Here is a 19,696-nt window from a genome sequence, read left to right as displayed (position 1 = left end):
TCTCAGGAATGATTTTTCTGTAAGTCATGAAACATGGTATCATTTGCCTGTGTTTTTTCTTTTTATCCTGGGCTCTTCTATCTCACTCCCCCACCCTTCTTCCCCTTTGGTTGTTGTTATATGCTTTTACTGAATGGTCCATTAAAAAAGACATTGTTGATAGGTAGATATTACTTTATATAACAAATTGGTCATTGGCATCAGGGTCTTACCCCTGAATTATGTTTGCAAGGCTGTAGATTCTTTGAAACTTGATTGAAAGAATCCCAGTTTGGGTCATGAGCTGGGTGCTGCAGGGAATTCAAGGCAGGCAAACAAAAAGTTTTCAAGTATAACTAATTTGTTCTGGCTTTAGTCAGAAGCTATCTTCATTATAGTTTAGAGATCTACATTTTCTTAAGGACATTGAGTTCATAATATGGAATACAGTATACATACACTGCACCAAAAATCACACATCTGACTGCTTTGGGAACAAATATATGGGGAATTATAGGGTGCAAGGAAGGCCATCCAATGGATACCAAACATACCTATTCATGATTTTCACAAAATTGTGTTATTTTGGGGCTTGAGGGCTGGTTTTTTGCTTCTTATGCTTTTTAGAGAGTCATGCTTCAAATAGCAGTCTGAGCAGTCTATTTTTACTTCATCCATGTTTCTGTGTGTATGGGCTTCCCAGTACTTGGGATCTGTGCAGCCAGTGTTGGAGAAGGTTTGGTGACTGATTGAGAAACAGTTCAGGACATTTATTTTTTTATTAAGCTAAATGTTTTCCTGGAGATTTTAAAAAACTAGATTTGTTTGCTTGACCTCCTGTTGCCAGTGTTGTGCATTTAGTGATTTCAAGGTACTTACAAATGATGATTTTTCATGTTTTATAATGAACTATTTATATTTATGTCTTTCCTGATAATGGAACTTTCCTTGAATACTCAACATGGAGTAGACTGTGCAGCAGCTCACTTTGCAATTGCAGAAGACACCTCTATAAGTTTATTCCTGTACTTTGATGATCATGGTTGCATCTAAGATCACTGAATGAATAAATACATCCTTTATAAATTTATATGTCTTTCATAGTCTGTCCAGTTTCATTTGTCATTCTCCCTGTAGGTTGAATTTTTACAATTGTGCCATTTTGTGTTTTGCTGATGAGGCAGGTATTTGAGAGTGGAGTAATGTGAAACTAGCTATAAGCTTTCTACAGCAAGTTTAAAGGGACAGCTGTCAAAACTGGATGCTTGAATTAATAGTTTGAGGCCAGAATGATCAAATCTTAAACCCCCTGACTGTCTATATGTTAGAAGTTCCTACATTTGCTTTACTTTTTATATTAATATAGGTTTAGCTAAAGCATCCCTTCCAGAGAACTTCAGTCTTTATAAGAACACATCAAAACCTGGAGAAACCATTGTAGCATGTGGTGGCTTGTTTCAGTGTTGGAGTTGCACTCTTCATTAAGACTGCATTTTTGTTTTTAATTTCAATTGATCCCTGCTTGGTTTCTTTCCAGCCGTTGGTTTTTATATCATAATTTGCTAATCCCTCTGCAACCTGGTGACTCCACTCTTTTGATGGTAGCTTTTGTAAGAAGACCACCCCTCTCAACATCCTTTCTCATAAGGACATCATAGAACTTGCTGGCAGTAAGGGCATGTTCTCCAGCCTTTCAGTTATGCCTTGCACTGTAGCCAGTTTTCATCACATGTGAGCCAGAACTCCACAAAGTATTTCAATAACATTTATTACATCATTACACAGAGAAGCACCTGCATCACATCTCTTGGGAAAGGTTGTGTTAATTACTTTGAGCATAATTGCTTCACTGGGGACTTTGATTCAACTACCTGTTTGCTGGCATTCTTATTTGCCTCTTGGTTAGATATTTTTATGATAGGTTTCCACATATAGATTGCAAAGACACATGTATTTGTTCCAATACCTATATATTTAATTTTTAGAAAGAAATTTGGCCTGACATCTATTAAGCCATGCTGCTGAACAGTTTCTTCAGGAAATTTCCTACTGTGTTTTATAAGGATCTTTTCATTAGGGGATATATTACTTGTAAATTAGAGTCCTGTTGGATTCAATTGAAATTCTCAAGTAAAGAATTCTAACGCTGTCAGCCCTACCTTCTCCTTCTAAAAGAAGCTATCAACTTGCAGACAGTAAACTATTGTCAAAATCTGGATTGTGAATAAGATAAACACTGTGAACTTCAGGAGTTTCTTCTAATTTTAGCTTTTTTCTTCCAAACTATTCATTTATGAGTAATGACAAGGATTTTAGAAGGGCACTTGCTCACAGCATGTACTGACACAGAGAAAACTGACCATGCCAAGGTTTGGCTTCCCTCCTACTTCCTCATTTCTTATGGTTCCTGTCAATCATCAGAAGTTTTCCTATGTATGTAATTGTTGAGTGCAAGGAATTACTTACTAACACTTTTTCTGGAAAGGTCAATAGATTTAAATTCTTGCAAATAATCAATTTTGAATAATATTTGTTCCACCTTAATTTTGTGCATTCTGTGTACTGCTTTCCCACTTCAATTATTCTGTGGGGTTTCAAAGTTAGCCTGCTTTAATTTGCACAAGCAGTTGACACTATCACAGTTTGTTGCAGAAAGGACATCAAACTGTATGAAGTATGCAGTATGCAGGTGAATGTGAACTCTACATCACCATATTTATTTTTCCCTTAAATTCAGATAATCTGAAGTCTACATTATCTGCTAAAAAAGAGTTTATTTTCACAGTTCAGTATCTTTAGCATTACATTCTGCATCATCCTTTTTGTGTTTTTTTTTTTTTTTTTTAGTGCAGAATTATTGTCAAACTAGTTAGTCTAGAAATTTACAAGTCATGGGATTAGACTTAGTGAGGGGGTTTTTTGGGGGTGTTGTTTGTTTGATAGTTTTTGTGGAGGTTGCTTTTCTTAGGGGGTTTTCTTTGCTTTTTTAATATAGTGCTTGGTTTAAAAGCCAGAACTTCTTTTGAATTCTTCTAGCATTGGAGGATTTGAAGTTGTGGAATATATCAAGTAAGCACTTAAAAGTGAAAAATGCAGTGTTATATAATTCCACACAGAACTGATATTTGCTGCCTTTCTTTTATGCTCTCATATGTAACAGACCATATATCAGAATTGATTATATATAAAGTTTATTATTCCAGTTAAGCTATTTTATAAATTGATGTGGTTTTCTGGGAGATCAGGCTGTTGTTTGATACTTTGTGTGGCTTGTTTGTTGCTTGTACCCATATTTATGGGACTGCCAGTATATTAATTATTTCCAAACATTTTTAATAATTGATTGTTATGCAAAAAATACTGTTAGCTGAAGTTACTCTCAGCAAACTCTTCAATTATTTAAAAAGGTTCTCTAAAAACTTACTAAGTTTATTCCAAGTAGGTTAAACATAAACCAAAGTAGTTGCATTTTTAATCCTGCATTCTAAGCAAGGAGATTTGATGCATTCTTTTAAATTTTCTTCTCCTAGTATGGTTCTTAGGTTTCCCAGCAAGGCTTTTGGTGTTTTACACTTTAATTTTCAATGGACATACTTTTAAGTATAGTATACAACTCTTTCTTATTTTCTTCAAGCTCTGACCAATGTAAATAATTTGTATAATAAGAGAATAATAATGAAATTTGCTTCCAGCACTAACTGAAAATAGAGCATTCTGATCAGTTTTGATCAGGAAATGGGAATTTGGACTCTTCAAAAGAAGTCTAGTGGAACTATAAGTTTCCTGTAGGATGTTGCTTAGTCTGAGGGACTTCAGGGAGATTCCTGATTTCTACTGCATTGAGTGACAGGGCTGTAGCAGGCAGGTCTGGGGAAGCATCACAGTGTGTCATGTTGCTTGATTTGAAGAAAGGATCACAGAATGTAAGGCAGGTCTCATCCATGCAGTAGTGAATTAAATACAGATATCCAGCTATGGCTGATCCAAGCCCTTGTGCTCTTACAGTGCACAGCAACTTGTGGAAATTGCTGACTTGATCCCAAAAGCAAAACAGCAGCTTTTAAAATGATGCTTGAGGTAAGCAGTATCTGTTCACTGAAATAGCCAAGATTTTTCAGCATTAGTAGTGTTACTTGTCACATAGTAGAGCTCAGTCTTCCATACTTCAGATTTTTGTTTCATTCAACAGATTAGAAATACCTTCAATAGCTTAAGCCAGTATTGGACCAATTAACTTCTCTTGATCTTCTGACATTGTAAGAGAGTTGCTGTGGAAGAAAATTGGGGTGGTTGCAGCATTTTCAAAAAGTGAAACAGGCTGGATAAGAATTAGGACAACAATTCTATTTTGGAGATTCATAAATTCTTTGCTACAAATTACACTGGTTGGATGGTAAAGAAAGCTTGAGATCATGGATTAATAGATTAGTTTGCACTGATTAGGCAATACAGTAGTAGCCAGAACCTTAGATAGTATAAGGCCCCATTATTATAGTGGTCCTGTCTGTAATACTTTTCATGAACTTACCAGTTGTATTTTAAGAAGTTAGGTTATTTATTTGCACCACCTCTTCTGTGGTGAAGACAAAACAAACTGTGAGAAAGCAGTCTTTTCTACAACCTAATTATGAATTAGGAGACCTGATTCCCACCCTTAGTGTTTTAGTAGTCTGAATGGCCTTTAGATATACTTGTTTTTATGGAAACAATTTCCTCTAGATAAATTGTTCTTTTCCCTTCCTGCTGCTTGTCTCATCTGTATTTATAGAAAGAATTTGTACTTCTTCTTGGCTTACTTTTTTTCTGCTAGACTGCCTAAATTAAGTATTTTTTGTACTGTGTAGTTTCCAGTAAACCCTTACAGGCTTTCTGTGAAGCTGCTCCAATTTGAAATTCCTCAAGTGTGTGAGTTTTTTAGCTGTTCCAATGAGAATTTCATATAACATTCCAGGTTTGCTCTCACTGGGATATTGTACAATGCCACTGTGTCTTTCTCCTTCTGTTCCAGTGAGTAGTCCCTGAATTGCACCTGGTCTCTTCACAGCTGTCTTACCTTGATGAGCCCAGCTGATAGGCAGCTCTGGTTTGGAATAATGGTTACATGGGTTGTTTAATGCTCCTTCCTTCCTGGCAAAATCATTGGCAATATAGATGTTCTTCCCCACTCATTCCAGAAGTGATATTTTCTTTGAAGTTTTGCTTTGAAAAGGACAATCTTATGCATCATTGTTTCCATAATTCTGAGAAATGGACTATTTTTGACTGCCTTAACTTTAGTAATTCTTAAAGTGTTCCTGTTCCCCATTTGTTGTAGTTTTCATATCTCAGACAACATAGGTAAAGATTATGGTGAAGGTTGGTGTTCATTCCTGAATATTCTTAATATTCATCCCCATTTAGTAAACAGATTTTCTCCTTTTTTCTACTTTGATTCAAAAAAGCCTTAAAATACTGTATTTTTAGTGTACTACTGTTCAAGTGAGTTTAGCTTTGCTTTTTACTAATGTACATAAGATGCATCTTTTTGTGTTGCTCTTTTGTCCCCTGCCTGTCCCCTGTTGTTCTTGGTAGGAACTCTGCACATTTCTGATGTCTTACTTGCACATCTTCTCAATGATTAGCATGTCACACGTGGAGTTTTACCCATTCAACTTGAGACACAGATCCTTAAATGTTTGATCATCCTTGTGTTAAACACCAGGCTTCTGCTGTATCTTGGATGTCTTTGCTAACCTTCACTATCAAGTTATTTGTCACTGACATTCAAAGACCTAATTATAAACCTGTTTGGAATTTTTCATTCTTTATTGAAATAAAAATCCAGTAATGTGTGGATTAGGTTATGAGCAGCTGTTTTATAATATCCTCATTAGTTAGGGAGAACAGTCTTCAAGTAATGGAGTCATTTGCTGCTTCAGTAGCTATTTCATAAATTTATCAGCTATTAGCTCCAAGAATAACTAAGTCTTTTCACTTAAGAGTTTGATTTGTTCTTCATTTTGTGTCTGGGTAATTAGTCTACTAAAATGATACAATTGACTTTATTTTTAGCTATGTTAAAGATCTGCATCCACAGAAAACACTGTTGCTGGAACAAATGGCCTATTAGTCTGTCTTTGAAAGAACCTGTTTTACCAACTTCCTTTCCTCAAAGAATTTGACCCAAAGAGATTTCTGTTCTTATCTTTTGTATTTATTATACATCTCTGACAAACCTTGTTCTACTCTTGATTTCTTTTTTGAATATTGTTTTTTCTTCAGTTCTTCTATTCTTAATGGAGTACTATTCCACCACGTGCCAGTAGTTTAAACTTCTGATTGTCAAACAGGCACAAACAGATAATGATGCTCATAAAATATACAGCTTAATTTTTATCATCCTATCACTTGGTGGTTTCTATCTATTCTTCATCATTTTAGTAGTGTATCAAAACTTCTTGTAAGGTTTAAAATTCTCTGTGTCTGTAATGCAGGCTGTGTTCCAGAAGACCTGTTTTCACAGATGCTTGAAGTTGACCTTTCAGAAAATCTTTTTTCAGATAACCTACCTCTTGGTTTCTAAAACTTTCCTGGTAATACTTGTCCCTGAGCTGCTTATACCTCCAGCCATGTTTCAAGGGAACTTGATAAAATTAAGGTAATATGGGAGACGTCTTTGTCACATGCTGTTCCTTCTTTCTGCTGCCTCCTTCCTCGTCCCTTCCTTCCCCCATTTGCCAGGTATGCTTAGTTGGCAGGTTTTAAATTTATTATTAACATCATGTTTCAGTTTTCTGAGGTGTCTTAATTCTTTTAAGATTTATAGTCCAAATATTAATTTGGTCCAGGGAAGCTGCTCTAGGTGGCTTTATAAATGCAACCTTTTCTACTCACTAGATTATTTTTTCTATAGTGTGGATTATCCTACACCAGTATACTTTATTTATTAGATACAATGTCCTAGCCTTTCTTTATTAGAATTGTGAATATTTTTCCATCATATACTCAGTTTGTTGTTTGTATTTTGGAAACCCTCTCCTGTTGACTCCCGTAATGCACAAGAAACAGGAATGATGTTGCAACATGTGCATCCAAAAACACAAAACTGATGTGTTGCTTTTATTCTTATACAAGTGTATTTGTCTTCTGCTGTTTTGACGTTGTATCCTACACAAGTAGCCCAGGTTCCAACATTTTTGTTGCACTGATTCCTGTTATGTTGTACTTGTGTTTTTAAGTAGTTTCTTAATAACCAAATCCCCTCCTTTTCTATTCCCTGCTCCATTTTTCCTTTTAAATTTTGCTTGTTGAATCTTAACATTTTGCTGACCCTGTGCCTTCCCTCTGCTACAAAATTCCTAAAATTCTTAAATGCCTGAATACTGTTAATGGAAATTCAGTCTATCGGTACACTGTACATAATACAGTATATATTATGGTTATTGACTCTAGAATGACTTGCAAATTCAGTGCTTCTGAATTGATTATGTTCCATAACTTTTGTAAAATGCTTTATGATCACAAATTTTAAGAAATTTAGCTTCTCTAGGCTCTTCAAACTGTCAAATGTACCATCTTACAGAGAAGAAGGAAAGGAGTTGTATGAGACATATTCCTGTGATTTTGGTTTCAGGTTTTGATGCCTAGGTCTTGCTCTTTGGATGAGGCTTGCATGTGCATGTGTTAAGGATAGAGTAGATGAGGGGAGTGTGGAGGAAGGAGGATGTTGTTTGTCATATTTCCTTCTCTTTTCAGTAAAATGACAGACAGACGTGGACATGATTTTCTTTCAGTGATAGAGTCACTGTAAAATGAGTATCTAGAGAGGACATCCCTGCCAAATGAAATGCAACTTTAAATTATCCATATATTCCCTTTATACTCAAATCCAGTTTACTGATAGGAAGAAAGCTAAGCTAGTATGACTGCTCTGCATTACAGAGTGATTATACTGCTCTACATTCTTACAAGATATCAAGGGAGACTTCTTACGACCTTATGTACCCGGCAGGTGCTCATTTTCTTGACTAACACAGCAAATTGCCTTTGGTTTCTTCCTCACTCCCACGATGCACACGTTGTACACTTAAGGTTGTGTGATTCACTTTTGGATTTTCATGCTGGGTAGTTTCTGCCAATGATGTTCAGTGCAATGCTGAAGATTTAACTACTATAACTTGATATCATTTCTTATTCTTGAGAAAACTCTCTGCACTTCTCAGTTACTATTAGCAGCCTCCAAGTTTGTATTTGGGATAAGAAACTTCTGAGCTTTCACACATTCCCCCTTCTACACCCTTCTCAGTCTTCCCACGCAAACCATATGAGCAATCATATAAATTTTTCACTTAGTATGATTAAGGTTGCAGTAGAATAAAATGCCAAAGTACACCTGGGTTTTAAAACAGGCTAACAGTTTTATATGCATGCTCTCCTCCTATATATGCTCTGTGCTCTTTAATCTGCGATTTTGCTAAAAATTGCCTTTAAATTAGTATTTTTCTAGTATTATCTGTTCCTAGGTGCTGTGCCTCCTATAAATGTGCCTACTAATGGACTAGCTCCTTTATTGTCACATTGTATATATATTCTTTAAATAACTGGGAAAGCTATCTAGGTTAATCTTGGTGAAGAGCCTGCAACTTGATACATCCTGTGGAATCCTGTGGTACTGTTAATTTCAGTATTGTCTTATAACTTTTTAAAAATTAAAATAAAAATCCTGTCACCTATGGGTTCTGTCCAGTTGAAAAAGGCATCTTGTAAAAAGCACTGTTACTTTGATGGCATTAGATATTTATTGCAATTACTTCATTAAGCTTTAATTATTACTGTATTTGAAATTTAGTTTTCTCCAGTTTGGTGTAATGCTGTCTTTAAAATATTTTTTCTTGAATAGGAATCGCTTTTCACTTCTTTTTCCTTTTCACTAGATTGCTGTTTACAAAAGTCAAATTGGAATCCCTATGCAGAGGCCCAGATGAAGCACTCCTTACCTGTAAACACATGCTCCAGATTTGGAAATCCTGCTACAATCTAACTAACCCAAGGTAAGATGCTGGAGAGTGCTGGGCTGCTCACTACCTTGCTGAGTAGCTTTTCAGGGCAATATTAGGTGTCAGAAGTCTTGCATTTACTTGTTTTGGTATTTCATATAAACAAAAAAATTCTCTGGAAATCTAGAAACTGAGGTTCAAAGACACCAGTTGATGGTCATGTGAATCTACCTAGGGTTCTATGAGGTAAATGCCAAAGCTACTGAATTCTGCAATGATAAAGACTGGTTATACAGATTGAGTAACTTGAATGAGTTACCCAGTTCTCAGTGTACTGGCATGGTCTTGTTTTGTTTCCTGATCATGGTTGTAGTCGTTTATATTGGCTAGTGGAGAGATTGCTGTAGTTGGAATTAAGTTCAAGGGATTTCACTGAATTATATGTAAGAAGATAAGACATTAATTAGAACCATGGAAGCATCAGTGGATAGAAATGATGTGCTTGCATCATCAGCATGGCTGTTTTTTTCAAGGGAGGTCTTGCTTATGAACCGATTTAGCTTCTTTGAAGGCATTAACAAATATATAAACATAAGTTGTTATAGTCCTGTTTGGGCTTCCAAAATGCTTTTGTGAAAGTCCTTTGCCAAATCTATTTAGATTAGCTGTGAAACAAATGAGAAGGCCACTTAGCAGAAATCCATGCTGGTATTATTCAATATGTTCATCAACTACCTGGAGAAGGAGACAAGCAGAATTTCCTGCTCTCTAGTTTGAAGGGTTGACAGCCTCTAGAGAAGAGATGCTACAGCAGAAGAGCTTTGTACCAGGTGGCATCAGATACCTGTGTAGCAGTATGATGGATGTTCAGTTTTTGCTGCACTTTGAGTCCAGTCACATAAACACATGCATCTCTTTAAGAAGACTGAGAGAGTTGGCCTAATGGCAGAAGAGGGCAAACTGCTTCTCTGCTTTGGGAGCTAGTGAGCATTCAGAGCAGCAAATATTGGAGGGTGTGGCAGGAAAAGCCTGGGAGGGCACCTGAGTCAATCACAGCATATTGAGAGACCCTGACACTGCATTGTCGAGCAGGGAGCATCACTCAGGTTACAGAAAGCAAATGTCAGCAACCAGAAAGGTTTGAGCTGAATCTTTTCAATTCAAAGTGACTGAATGTGGAGTAGGGGCCAGGGAGAAAATTTCTCTTCTAACCTAGTGGGTGGTGCTTTATTTTAGTTAGCTGGTTGTGTGTGTGGGCAGGCAGGGTTAAGAGTTTAGTATCAGAATACTGCACTTTGCAGAATAGCTACAGTTTCTGTGCAAGCCTAATTTCAGACTAGCTTTGCATGTACTCCAACACAACTTTTCACCTTCCATCTCTGCTGTTATATCCTTTACACATATCAGGGCTCTAATCATAACTTGTCATTACTGCCTTGTTGTTCTTGTTCTTGTGCTAAGAGCTACTGTGCCATGTTAAACACACTTTAAGTAATACCTCCTTCAGACATCAGCAGGGACTGTGAAAACTTACTCTTGGCTGTGTCAGCTTCAAACAGCAGTGCTTGATAACTCTCCTTGGCACCATTCTCCTTCAAGAAGATCTAAGTGGAAAAATTAGTGAGGATTACTTTTCATGTGATTTTTTTTTTTCATACTGATTTTTTTTATCTTGACATCTAAGTCTTTTCTTGAAGTTATGGTAGTGCATTAAAATCAAATTCAGAATGGAATGAACAGGAACTGTGGATAAGTGTCATGATAGAAGGAGCCAGATTTCCCAAATCACACATTCAGAGTTACATCAAGCAGTGAATGAGGATACCAAGTTGGAGTCTTCCTTTGGCTGGTCTGTGGGAAATGGAAGGACTGAGTACCTACAGATTGTATCACAGTGATCCAGATCCATCCAGCTCTTATCCAGGGGTAACAATTATCACTGAGACCTGAAATGTCACTGGGAAAATCTTTTCACCCAGCTGCACTCCTCTTGTACAGAAGAATGATGTTGTGAAAATGTTAATTTTTCAACCTTTGTTGTTTTAACACTGACTTCATTTTGTTGCAAAGCGCCATTTGAAAATTATGTCTCCACTGGGAATAATGGAAGCCTTTTTAAAAAAAATTCTTTAAGCTAGTAATAAAAGGTCTTTTAATAATTTTAAAACTTTTTATAATGTTGTTCTTCAAAGATTTAAGTATCTTTTATGCTTACTTGAAATATCTTTTTCTATTATGATTTAGACTGAAGATTAATTTGGTGTGTCTTTTTCCCAATAAGATGAGAATTTACTTTATTGATAAGCTGTGGTTTATATTAAATATTTCTTCTGCAGTGAATCAGATTTAGTGGGAATATGAGTTTAGAGTCCCCAATAATATTTTAATAATAAAAATAAATCACAAATACCTAGACATACCTTAAAAAGGGCCAAATGCTATACTGTGAATTACCTTTATTCAGTCAATATGGAACTTTTGTCTTTAATTGAAATACAAACTTTTTTCTCATAAGATGGTTAATATGAATTTTAAAATTATTTTGTGGTGCAAGGCTTGGAAGATTTAAGGGTTTGCCTTTAGTCTACTGCTTAAAATGCATTAGAAAATAGTTGAATTTTTTTCCACTTCATGGTTTGCATTTGAAAAAGGAACAAACCACAGTGCCAGTGCTGTGCTTAGAAGATATTGACTGTAGGTCTGACTCTACTTGTCAGCAACATTTGGCATGGGATTGCGTGTGGATTGAGGAAGTGATTACCACTGAAAATTTACACCAAGTGATGTAACAACTATAGCTGGTAGTGTATGGCCCAGAAAGTTCCCCTCTGTTTCCTTGGATTTCTACAATGATGTCATGTTGTAAGGAAATAATGCAATAATGTCATGCTAATGCAAAATTTTAAGTCTACTGTTTTAGTAACAGCTCTAAAAAGAGGGAGGGAATGATGTTTCACTGACTTTTGCAACTATTAAGAACTGTTGGGAGACTTCTTGCCATTAATTCAATCCAAATTCCGAAGGATGCAGTTGTAAAATTAAGGCAAATGGAGAGATGTTTTGAATTCCAGGCTTGCAGTTTAGATTGAAGTTTCTCAGGCTTTACTTTAAACTAGGAATTTCGTACAGTTCTTTCTCTTCAGAAGAATCAGACAAAAGATTGCACTCTGCTAAGTTGGGTTAGCAGTTCAACTGCTTTAAAGCTTAATTACTTTTAAGTTTGTGGGTGGTTTGTTTTTTTTAATGAGGTTTGAAAGAAAATATTTATTGATAATGAATAGTACTAGACTTAGCAATCCTAAAAATGAAATTACTGTATTAACCATAGAATGTTAAAGAAGGAATGCCCATATGTGCTTCCTTACACTTTACTGACAATGTGTCTCAATGTGTCCTCATCTGAAGGAGGAAAAACACTTAGTTCTTCAGTCCCAGTTCTTGTGCTGAATTTTTAATAGTAGTTCTAGGAGCAGTTAGTTTTCCAGGAGGCATATCTATAAGGAGCCTGAGGGGCACATACTGATTTACTGTTAAAGTAGAAGTGCAGTACATTTGCCCACAGGTGCAGTCAGTAAAAATCACAGCTACTGCTTTGCTCCTGAGATGTTAGAAGTGTTCAAAATGGTTCTGCTATGCTGTTAGAGTCAAGTTGAACATTAGGCAGTTAATATGGATATGTGCATATATATACATAAAAAACAAACTGAAAACACAAAACTAAACCAGCCTTTTATAACATCTTTACCTAAAATTGGATGTCCTGGCTTTAGCCTTTCTATTCATTCTGGAGAAACTGTGGATTTTCAAACTTATATCTGCCTTCTCAGCTTTCTGTGAAACCTGTACCCCATATCATATTCAAGGCACAATGGATACTTTCTGTACAGGTGTTAGTTATGAATTAAATTAAAAGCCACTATTCCCTTTTTGGTTGTATTAATTATGAAAACAGAATTGCTGAAGTAAATAAAGATTTAATTTTGCTCAGCTTAATTCTGTTTTAATGCAACTGGCTTAATGCTCTGTGAGTGGTTAGTGGTGCTTGGTACTAAATTTGGTCATAGCAGTAACTTTTATAGCAAGAATCTTTGTGGGAGTAGGGCAGCATGCAACTTGTATATCAGTATATAATTTTGTATTTTAATAGCTTACAATTTCTGTACTTCATTACAGTGATTCTGGACGTGGGAGCAGCTTGTTAGACAGAGCTATTGCTGACAGACGACAGCTCAATACAATTACATTCCCAGATTTCAGTGATCCTGATACAGGTAAGAAATGCATATGAACAATAAAATAGGTTAAGTGATCTGCCCATAGCTAGATTTTCCATCAGTTTTTTTTTTTTTTACTTTGCAAAATGAAGTTATATTTTCATTATTGTCATATAAGTGAAAGTAAACATTGTGTGATATAAGATTTCTTTTTCTTGTTTTTAATTTATAAAGTACTTGCTGACCATATTCTCTGTAAATTAAAATATCTATGTTATGGATCTTGCTGAGTTTAGTACTATTTCCTTATGCAAGGGCTAAAAATTAGTATGCTGAACTAGCCTACTTGCCAAAGTCCTGTGATTTTTGTTCATTCGATATTTGCGCACTTTTGTTTAAAAGATAAATTTAAAAAAAATTCAAAGAACTTTGAATCTCAAAAGAACAAAAAACATTGTTTTTATTAATTAAAATCTCAAATATATGTTAAAATATAATTACATGGGTGGCTAGGCTTACTGTGGACTTACTTTGACATTATAAGCAAAATGTATTTGTCATAAATCAAACATACTGTGGTATTTTTGCATACATATAAAAAACTGGTGCACAAATATGCCACATAAAAACTAATATTGTTACATGTCAGTAAATACTGACAATATATAATTTGCCTGTATTAATATATTCAGTTATCCCAGTGCAAACAAATATTCCTTAGAAATTAGGCAATCAAAAAGTACACGAGCTATGCATTCTGAGGAGATTGCAGAAGGAATTATCATGATGCTGCTAATTTCAAAACTTTTGCTATATCTTACTTGTGTTCTAAATATTGAATTTTCTTTTTTCTGGGTTTTAAAACAACAAGAATGTTTTCTATGGGACCTTCCAGGGGGATATTTCTGCTCAATCACTATTTAACACAAACACCTTCTGGGAAAGTGTGCCAAGCTATGAATTTGAGTACACTTGACCCATAAATTAAGACACACTGAAATATGTACTGTATGTCTAATATCACAATAATGCAGTAGAGAAAAGTCCAATTTAGTTATTTAACTTCTGAAAATGAAAATTTGATTGAATGTTCAATTTGAATATAAGGTAGTGTTCTTTGCTTGCTATAGTGCAAGCAGTTTTGATTGCAAAGATAAGGTCACTTGATTTCAAGACCAGCAATATGATATGGAGTAATGAACATGGAATCCTCTGTCTTCTTGTATTTGTATAATTAAAAGGGGTAAGATAACATTGTACATGCTGTGGTGATCATTCTATATTCTAGTCTAGCTGACTGTTTCATTTTTAAGAGCATAACTATGTTTTATGGGTTTCATATATATAGATAGACATAACTATAGATAAAGTTTTATGCCTTCAAAAAAGTGCTTGTTGGAGATGGGTGTTGTGAAAGGTTTTTTGTGGTTAGTGATGGTTTTTGTTTGTTTCTTTTCCAGTGAGGACATATAGCTCTTGATTTATACAGTCAGGGTGTCCCATTGTATGCCTGCCATACTTGAGAGCACAGTAAATTGGTGCACTGAAAAGATTGCATAGTCCTCAATGCTTTTAAGTAAAGATGAACCCTCATTCAAAACAGTGAGCTTTTCAAGAAATTCACCCCAAATGCAAATACTGCAGCCAATATCCTGATCCAAATAGGATCTCTGTGTACATTCTGATTTTTCTAGCAGGTCCAAATTGATTTTTTTCTGAATCTCAGCTTTATTGTTAGAACTTTATTGTCAAGGAGAACAAGATGGAAAATTAAAAATATGGGATCTGTTTTTGATTATTTATATTATAAAAGGTAATTGTGGAGGATCAGTGGGTAGATGTCCCTTATGTTTTAGGGTGTTTTTTAAGGGGAGTTAGAGTTGATTTTGGTTGTTGGTGGGGCTAGTTAATTGTTAATTTTAGCCAAAGAAACTTTGTTGCACTACCAGTCCTCAATTTCTGGCAAGGACTAGAACTTTGTTATCTACTGAATCTATGTAATTATATATATAAAAAAGCTTTACATCCAGTATTTGTCCAGAATTCTTCATCAGAATATTATATAAATCTTTTGCAGGAGTTAAAATATTATGGTACTACAAGAATAAAAACAGTCAAGCTTGTCATAGTGTTTGAGAAGGCTTAAGCAGACTGTCAATAAAATAATATTCACAACAGATAAATGATAGAAACAATGGATGGTCAAGATATTAGACCTTTGTAGGGCTGAAAGGGCTCACCTGCAAAATCTGTGCATCCACAGTGTTTAGAAATGCAGAAGGAATTTGGCAAATAAGTAAACAAATGTTAAAATGCAAAAAAGTTCTGGCTTCGAATCCTCTCAGGATGGAAATATTTGATCCCCTACTCATGTAATGCTACTTTGTGAATACATTTGTATGTCTGGATACATGTAAACATTTGGAAATTTTCCCCTTCATAACTTTGCTTGCCATCTATGATGATGATCTCCTTTGCCTGTCTAGTCTGAATTCATTCTTCTAAGTATCAAGAAATGAGAGCTACAGTTAATATTTGAACTTCATGTAAAATCCTTAAAAAAAAAATCCAGGTGCAATGGGGGTAAGTTCTTCTTCATTTTAAATTTATCAATGAAGCAGAAGCTGGCCTTTAAAAAAAAAGAATTGAAAACTTGCTTTATATGGAGCACTTACCAATCCTGTAATGATTAAGTGATTCAAGTTTAAATTTGTGTAGCCTTTAAAGCATCAGAAGAATGTATTGTGGATTTTTTACAGTGCTAATGTCCTGATCAATAACTATGTCAAATTTGCTTTAAGCTTGTCTGTTTCAGTTGGCTTGCCATGAGTGGCATGCAGTTATATTTGTATCTATCAATGAAGGAAATAAATGTAGAGGGGGGGGTGGGAAAGGAGCTTTGATGAATCAATCAATCTCACAGGGACACAGACACATTTCATATTCAAAGACAGACAAAAATATGTAAATCTCTGCAGACTGATTGGCTATTTGCTTAAAACAAATTGCAATCAATCTTTTTAAAACCTTTGTGTTCAGTTTGATTGCAGTCCACCCAGTTTATCATAGGAAGAAACAATATTATGTGAGTTTTAGATTTTGGCCTTTTTTTCCCCATAAATATATTTTTTTTAATTTATGCATTGGAACATAAGGAAAAAAAAATATTTTATTTGCTTTCTAAAAGGAATTTAGTATGAAAGGAGAGCACATATAAGTAAAGGTTCATTTTTGTTGTTGTTGCTTTCAGAAGTGATGTTTATTTTATGTAGGAGCCATTTTGATCTTACCCAGCAGTGAAACAAATGCTTTGCGGTTTTGGCATCCACGAGTCCGTTAAACCCTGTTGGATCTTTTTTCTTTCCTGTCCCACTCCACACCCCCTTACCATTCTCTTTGTTTCGCTTTTTAGCCTCTGATACTTCCTCATCTTCTCTCTCAAGAACAGAGTCTCCTCTCCAACTGTTTGTATCTTCTCATCTTCCTCATCCTCATCCTAAACCAGACACCTTTGTCTGGCCCCATGCAGCCTCTCCATACTGTGACCAAGTTCCTGAGCCCTGTTCACCTCCTCACTGTAAATTGGCTTTCTATTCCTGATGAGCATGTTTGTGCTGTATTATTCTGATAATCTTCACAGCTGATAAACCGTGGTTGAATAGATTATGTTTCAACAGTGTCAGGGAAATCTGGCCTTTCAGCTGCTTTTCATTAAGTACTGTATGGGTTTTAAGAGTTTCATCAGAGAAAACTGTTTTATTCATCCCAAAAGATGTAAAGCTACAGCCATATTCATGTTCTCATGAATGTTACAGAGAATTATAGGTGTTCAGTGAAAGAGATTATTGGTCAAAGCTGCTTTGTAGCATTTACAGATGTAAATTATTTCCAGTGCTGACATGTTTTGCCTAAAAAGACAGTCCCTGCTACAGAATCTCCTATTATCTGGACAGTTTTTAATAACTTAATTTCAGAAAGCCTTGAACTAATTACAACCAAAACATTCCCTGAAAATTCACATGAAGGGAACCATCACCTAAATATCTGAGTGTATCATGATGCAGGTAGGGTATATTGGAATGATTTGGAGGAGGCATTAGAGCAGTGAAAATCAGCATTCTGCTGTTTCAAGTCAAGAGCCTTTCTGTTAAAGGCTTTCTGTTAAAGAATCTTTAAACCAGCTGTAAGATCAGTCTCCATGGTGCACTAATGCTGCCAGAGTAGTTCAGGTGACAGGGTAAAATCAACATAGTTTTTCAGCCATTACCTTTTAACTCCATTTAATTTCTCTTAAATTGTCCTTCACTCATACCTTTATAAATAGCACTTTTTTGTCACTGAATTTACTATAATCTGATCTTAAATTAATTTTGATACCTAGTCTTGAGACCGGTTTCATGTCAAATATATTAATTCCAAGCAAATTGTGGCAAATAAATCTTTGCATATTAGCAAAATTCACTTGTTAAATAGCTGACATGAGACCAGGGTTTTGAAAACAGTAGCTCATATGTAAACCTGTAACTGGAGGTGCCAGGAAATCTGTGTCCTACAGAAGTTTGAGTCTGACTTCTTTGAAGCATTTGAATAACTGATTGGCTGCTATTACACATTTGGATGTCATTGATTTAAACTTCTTCAGACCTATACTATAAACAGTACATCCCAGTTAACATTAAACTGCTTGTTCTTGTTCTTTGCAAAGCTCTAAGTTAGTAAGAACCTACTCAAGAATGAAGGCAAACTGAAAGAATGAAGAAGCCAAAGCACAGATTCCATTATGTGAAGCCTACGTTTTCCATTTCCAAGCTCCTGTATCCTCAGGGAAAGGAGCTTCTACTGTTTGTATGAGAAGGAGCAGAACCATGAAAAAGAAGAAAAAAGATATTGGAGTCCTTTGTACGGTGTCAATAATTAATGAAAGTTAAAGCTCTCTGAGAAAGGAGCAGTTTCCCTAGATGCCTAGAGTGTGTTAATATAATTTTAGGGGCTGAAAATCTCATCTTCGATATCTTGCTCAATTCAATTTTTTTTTTCTAGTGAAAAAAGCCAAGGGCATTTTGTATTATTGACTTGACTTCCAATTTCTGTTGAACAGGAAGATGATTTTAGAGTTGTAGCATCTTATTTAGTATTTTTTATCTTTTGAAATCCTGTCAACCTGATTTACAGTTTGAAGGTTATCAGAAATCCTTGGACTTTCTTACAATTTCTGCCTTATATATCTTTTTTTTTGCTTCTTACTTTGGATTGTAATTTGTGGTTTGATCTATCCAAAGGCAATCCATCAGATGCTTACTTTCATGGGGTTTACTCCCTTTTTTCAGTTTGTAAGTAGTATTGACTGTGCAGTACTATTAATTCTGAAGGACTAAAATCACCTTTTCCTGTAGCACAAGCCATACATGTTTTGTCCATCAGTGTGTAAAGCAAGGCTGGAGCTCTTTGCCCATTCAGTCACCCTAAGGGCTGTAATCATACGAGAACTGAATGCACTCAACTAACACTTGCATTTAATAATTAAAGAGGCAGTATTCATTTCTAGAGGACTGCAAATAAAGATATATTAGGCAGGTCTTCTGTAACACAATGGCCAACTGGCAGTACATTGTATTATAGCACTGCTGATCCAGAACACAATACTGCAACTACTGTCATGACTCATAATAAGCTACTACTTTCTTTTGTGGTACAAGTTTTGCTTGTAAAATAAATGAAGAGTACACTTTGAAATGATGAAATTATTAAAGCAGACTAAATAAGAAAGATTGAAGAATATAGATCAATAAAAATTACTGCTGTTGTTTTATTTAATCAGGATATGAATTAATATTCTTTTTCTCTAACCGGTTACCTTATAAAGCTGTGTTCATAGCATTCACTTGTATTTTTCATTGATTACCTTTGCATACATTTTTTTGGGTAGTACAGGGGATCAATTTGGTGAAGGAGAGAAAAGTAAGAAGATACATAAGCCAACATGTTTGACAATGACTAAGCACAGAAAATCTTTTTCAAAGAGCTGAGAGGATGCTTTGTGAATGATGCTGTCCTTACTTGACTACTGTCATCTCCATGCACAACTTTGTAGTAGAAGATAAGATAGCTTTGTAATTTGTGACTGTGAAAGGTATCTCAGACTCATAATGAATTTTAGATTTAAAAAATTGTGAATTTTGGCTAAATCTGCCAGTCTGTCTTATCAAATGCATCACTTCAGGGATGTATTAGTCCTGCAGAAGGTGCTGCCTCTTTGTATTATGTAATTGCTTTTCTTACAGTTCTCTGTGTGTCACCCTACTAATGTTCTTACTTCCAGCTCTTTGTGTGCATGCAAAGTTGAGTCATGGGGGTTTTCATCTTTTCTCCTGCATGAGCATTGCAGTTAAAGCTTTTTTTTTTTTAATGTAAATATTGAAATGTTTATAATGGGATGAATGTAAAACTATTGAGTTTTTTTCTTTTATTCATTTTATTTTTTCATTCTCTTTTATGGCATAAAAAGAAATCCTGCCACAGTGGTTTTGT

General features: G+C 35.2%; 1 protein-coding gene across 2 annotated transcripts in view; it reads left to right on the top strand.

Moving 5' to 3' along the window:
- TTC7B (tetratricopeptide repeat domain 7B) overlaps positions 1-19,696 on the top strand; it is a 117,371-nt gene that overhangs the window by 64,282 nt on the left and 33,393 nt on the right. For both annotated transcript variants that reach the window (XM_058026865.1, XM_058026866.1), the window contains 2 exons: positions 8,892-9,008; positions 13,128-13,225. In XM_058026865.1, the coding sequence (XP_057882848.1) occupies positions 8,892-9,008; positions 13,128-13,225 (215 nt within the window). The remainder of the gene's footprint in view (positions 1-8,891; positions 9,009-13,127; positions 13,226-19,696) is intronic.

The sequence above is a fragment of the Melospiza georgiana genome, chromosome 6 (genome assembly GCF_028018845.1).
Source record: "Melospiza georgiana isolate bMelGeo1 chromosome 6, bMelGeo1.pri, whole genome shotgun sequence".
Lineage (NCBI taxonomy): Eukaryota > Metazoa > Chordata > Aves > Passeriformes > Passerellidae > Melospiza > Melospiza georgiana.
Note: the sequence above shows the minus strand (reverse complement) of the source record. Positions and strands in the feature narration are given on the sequence as shown.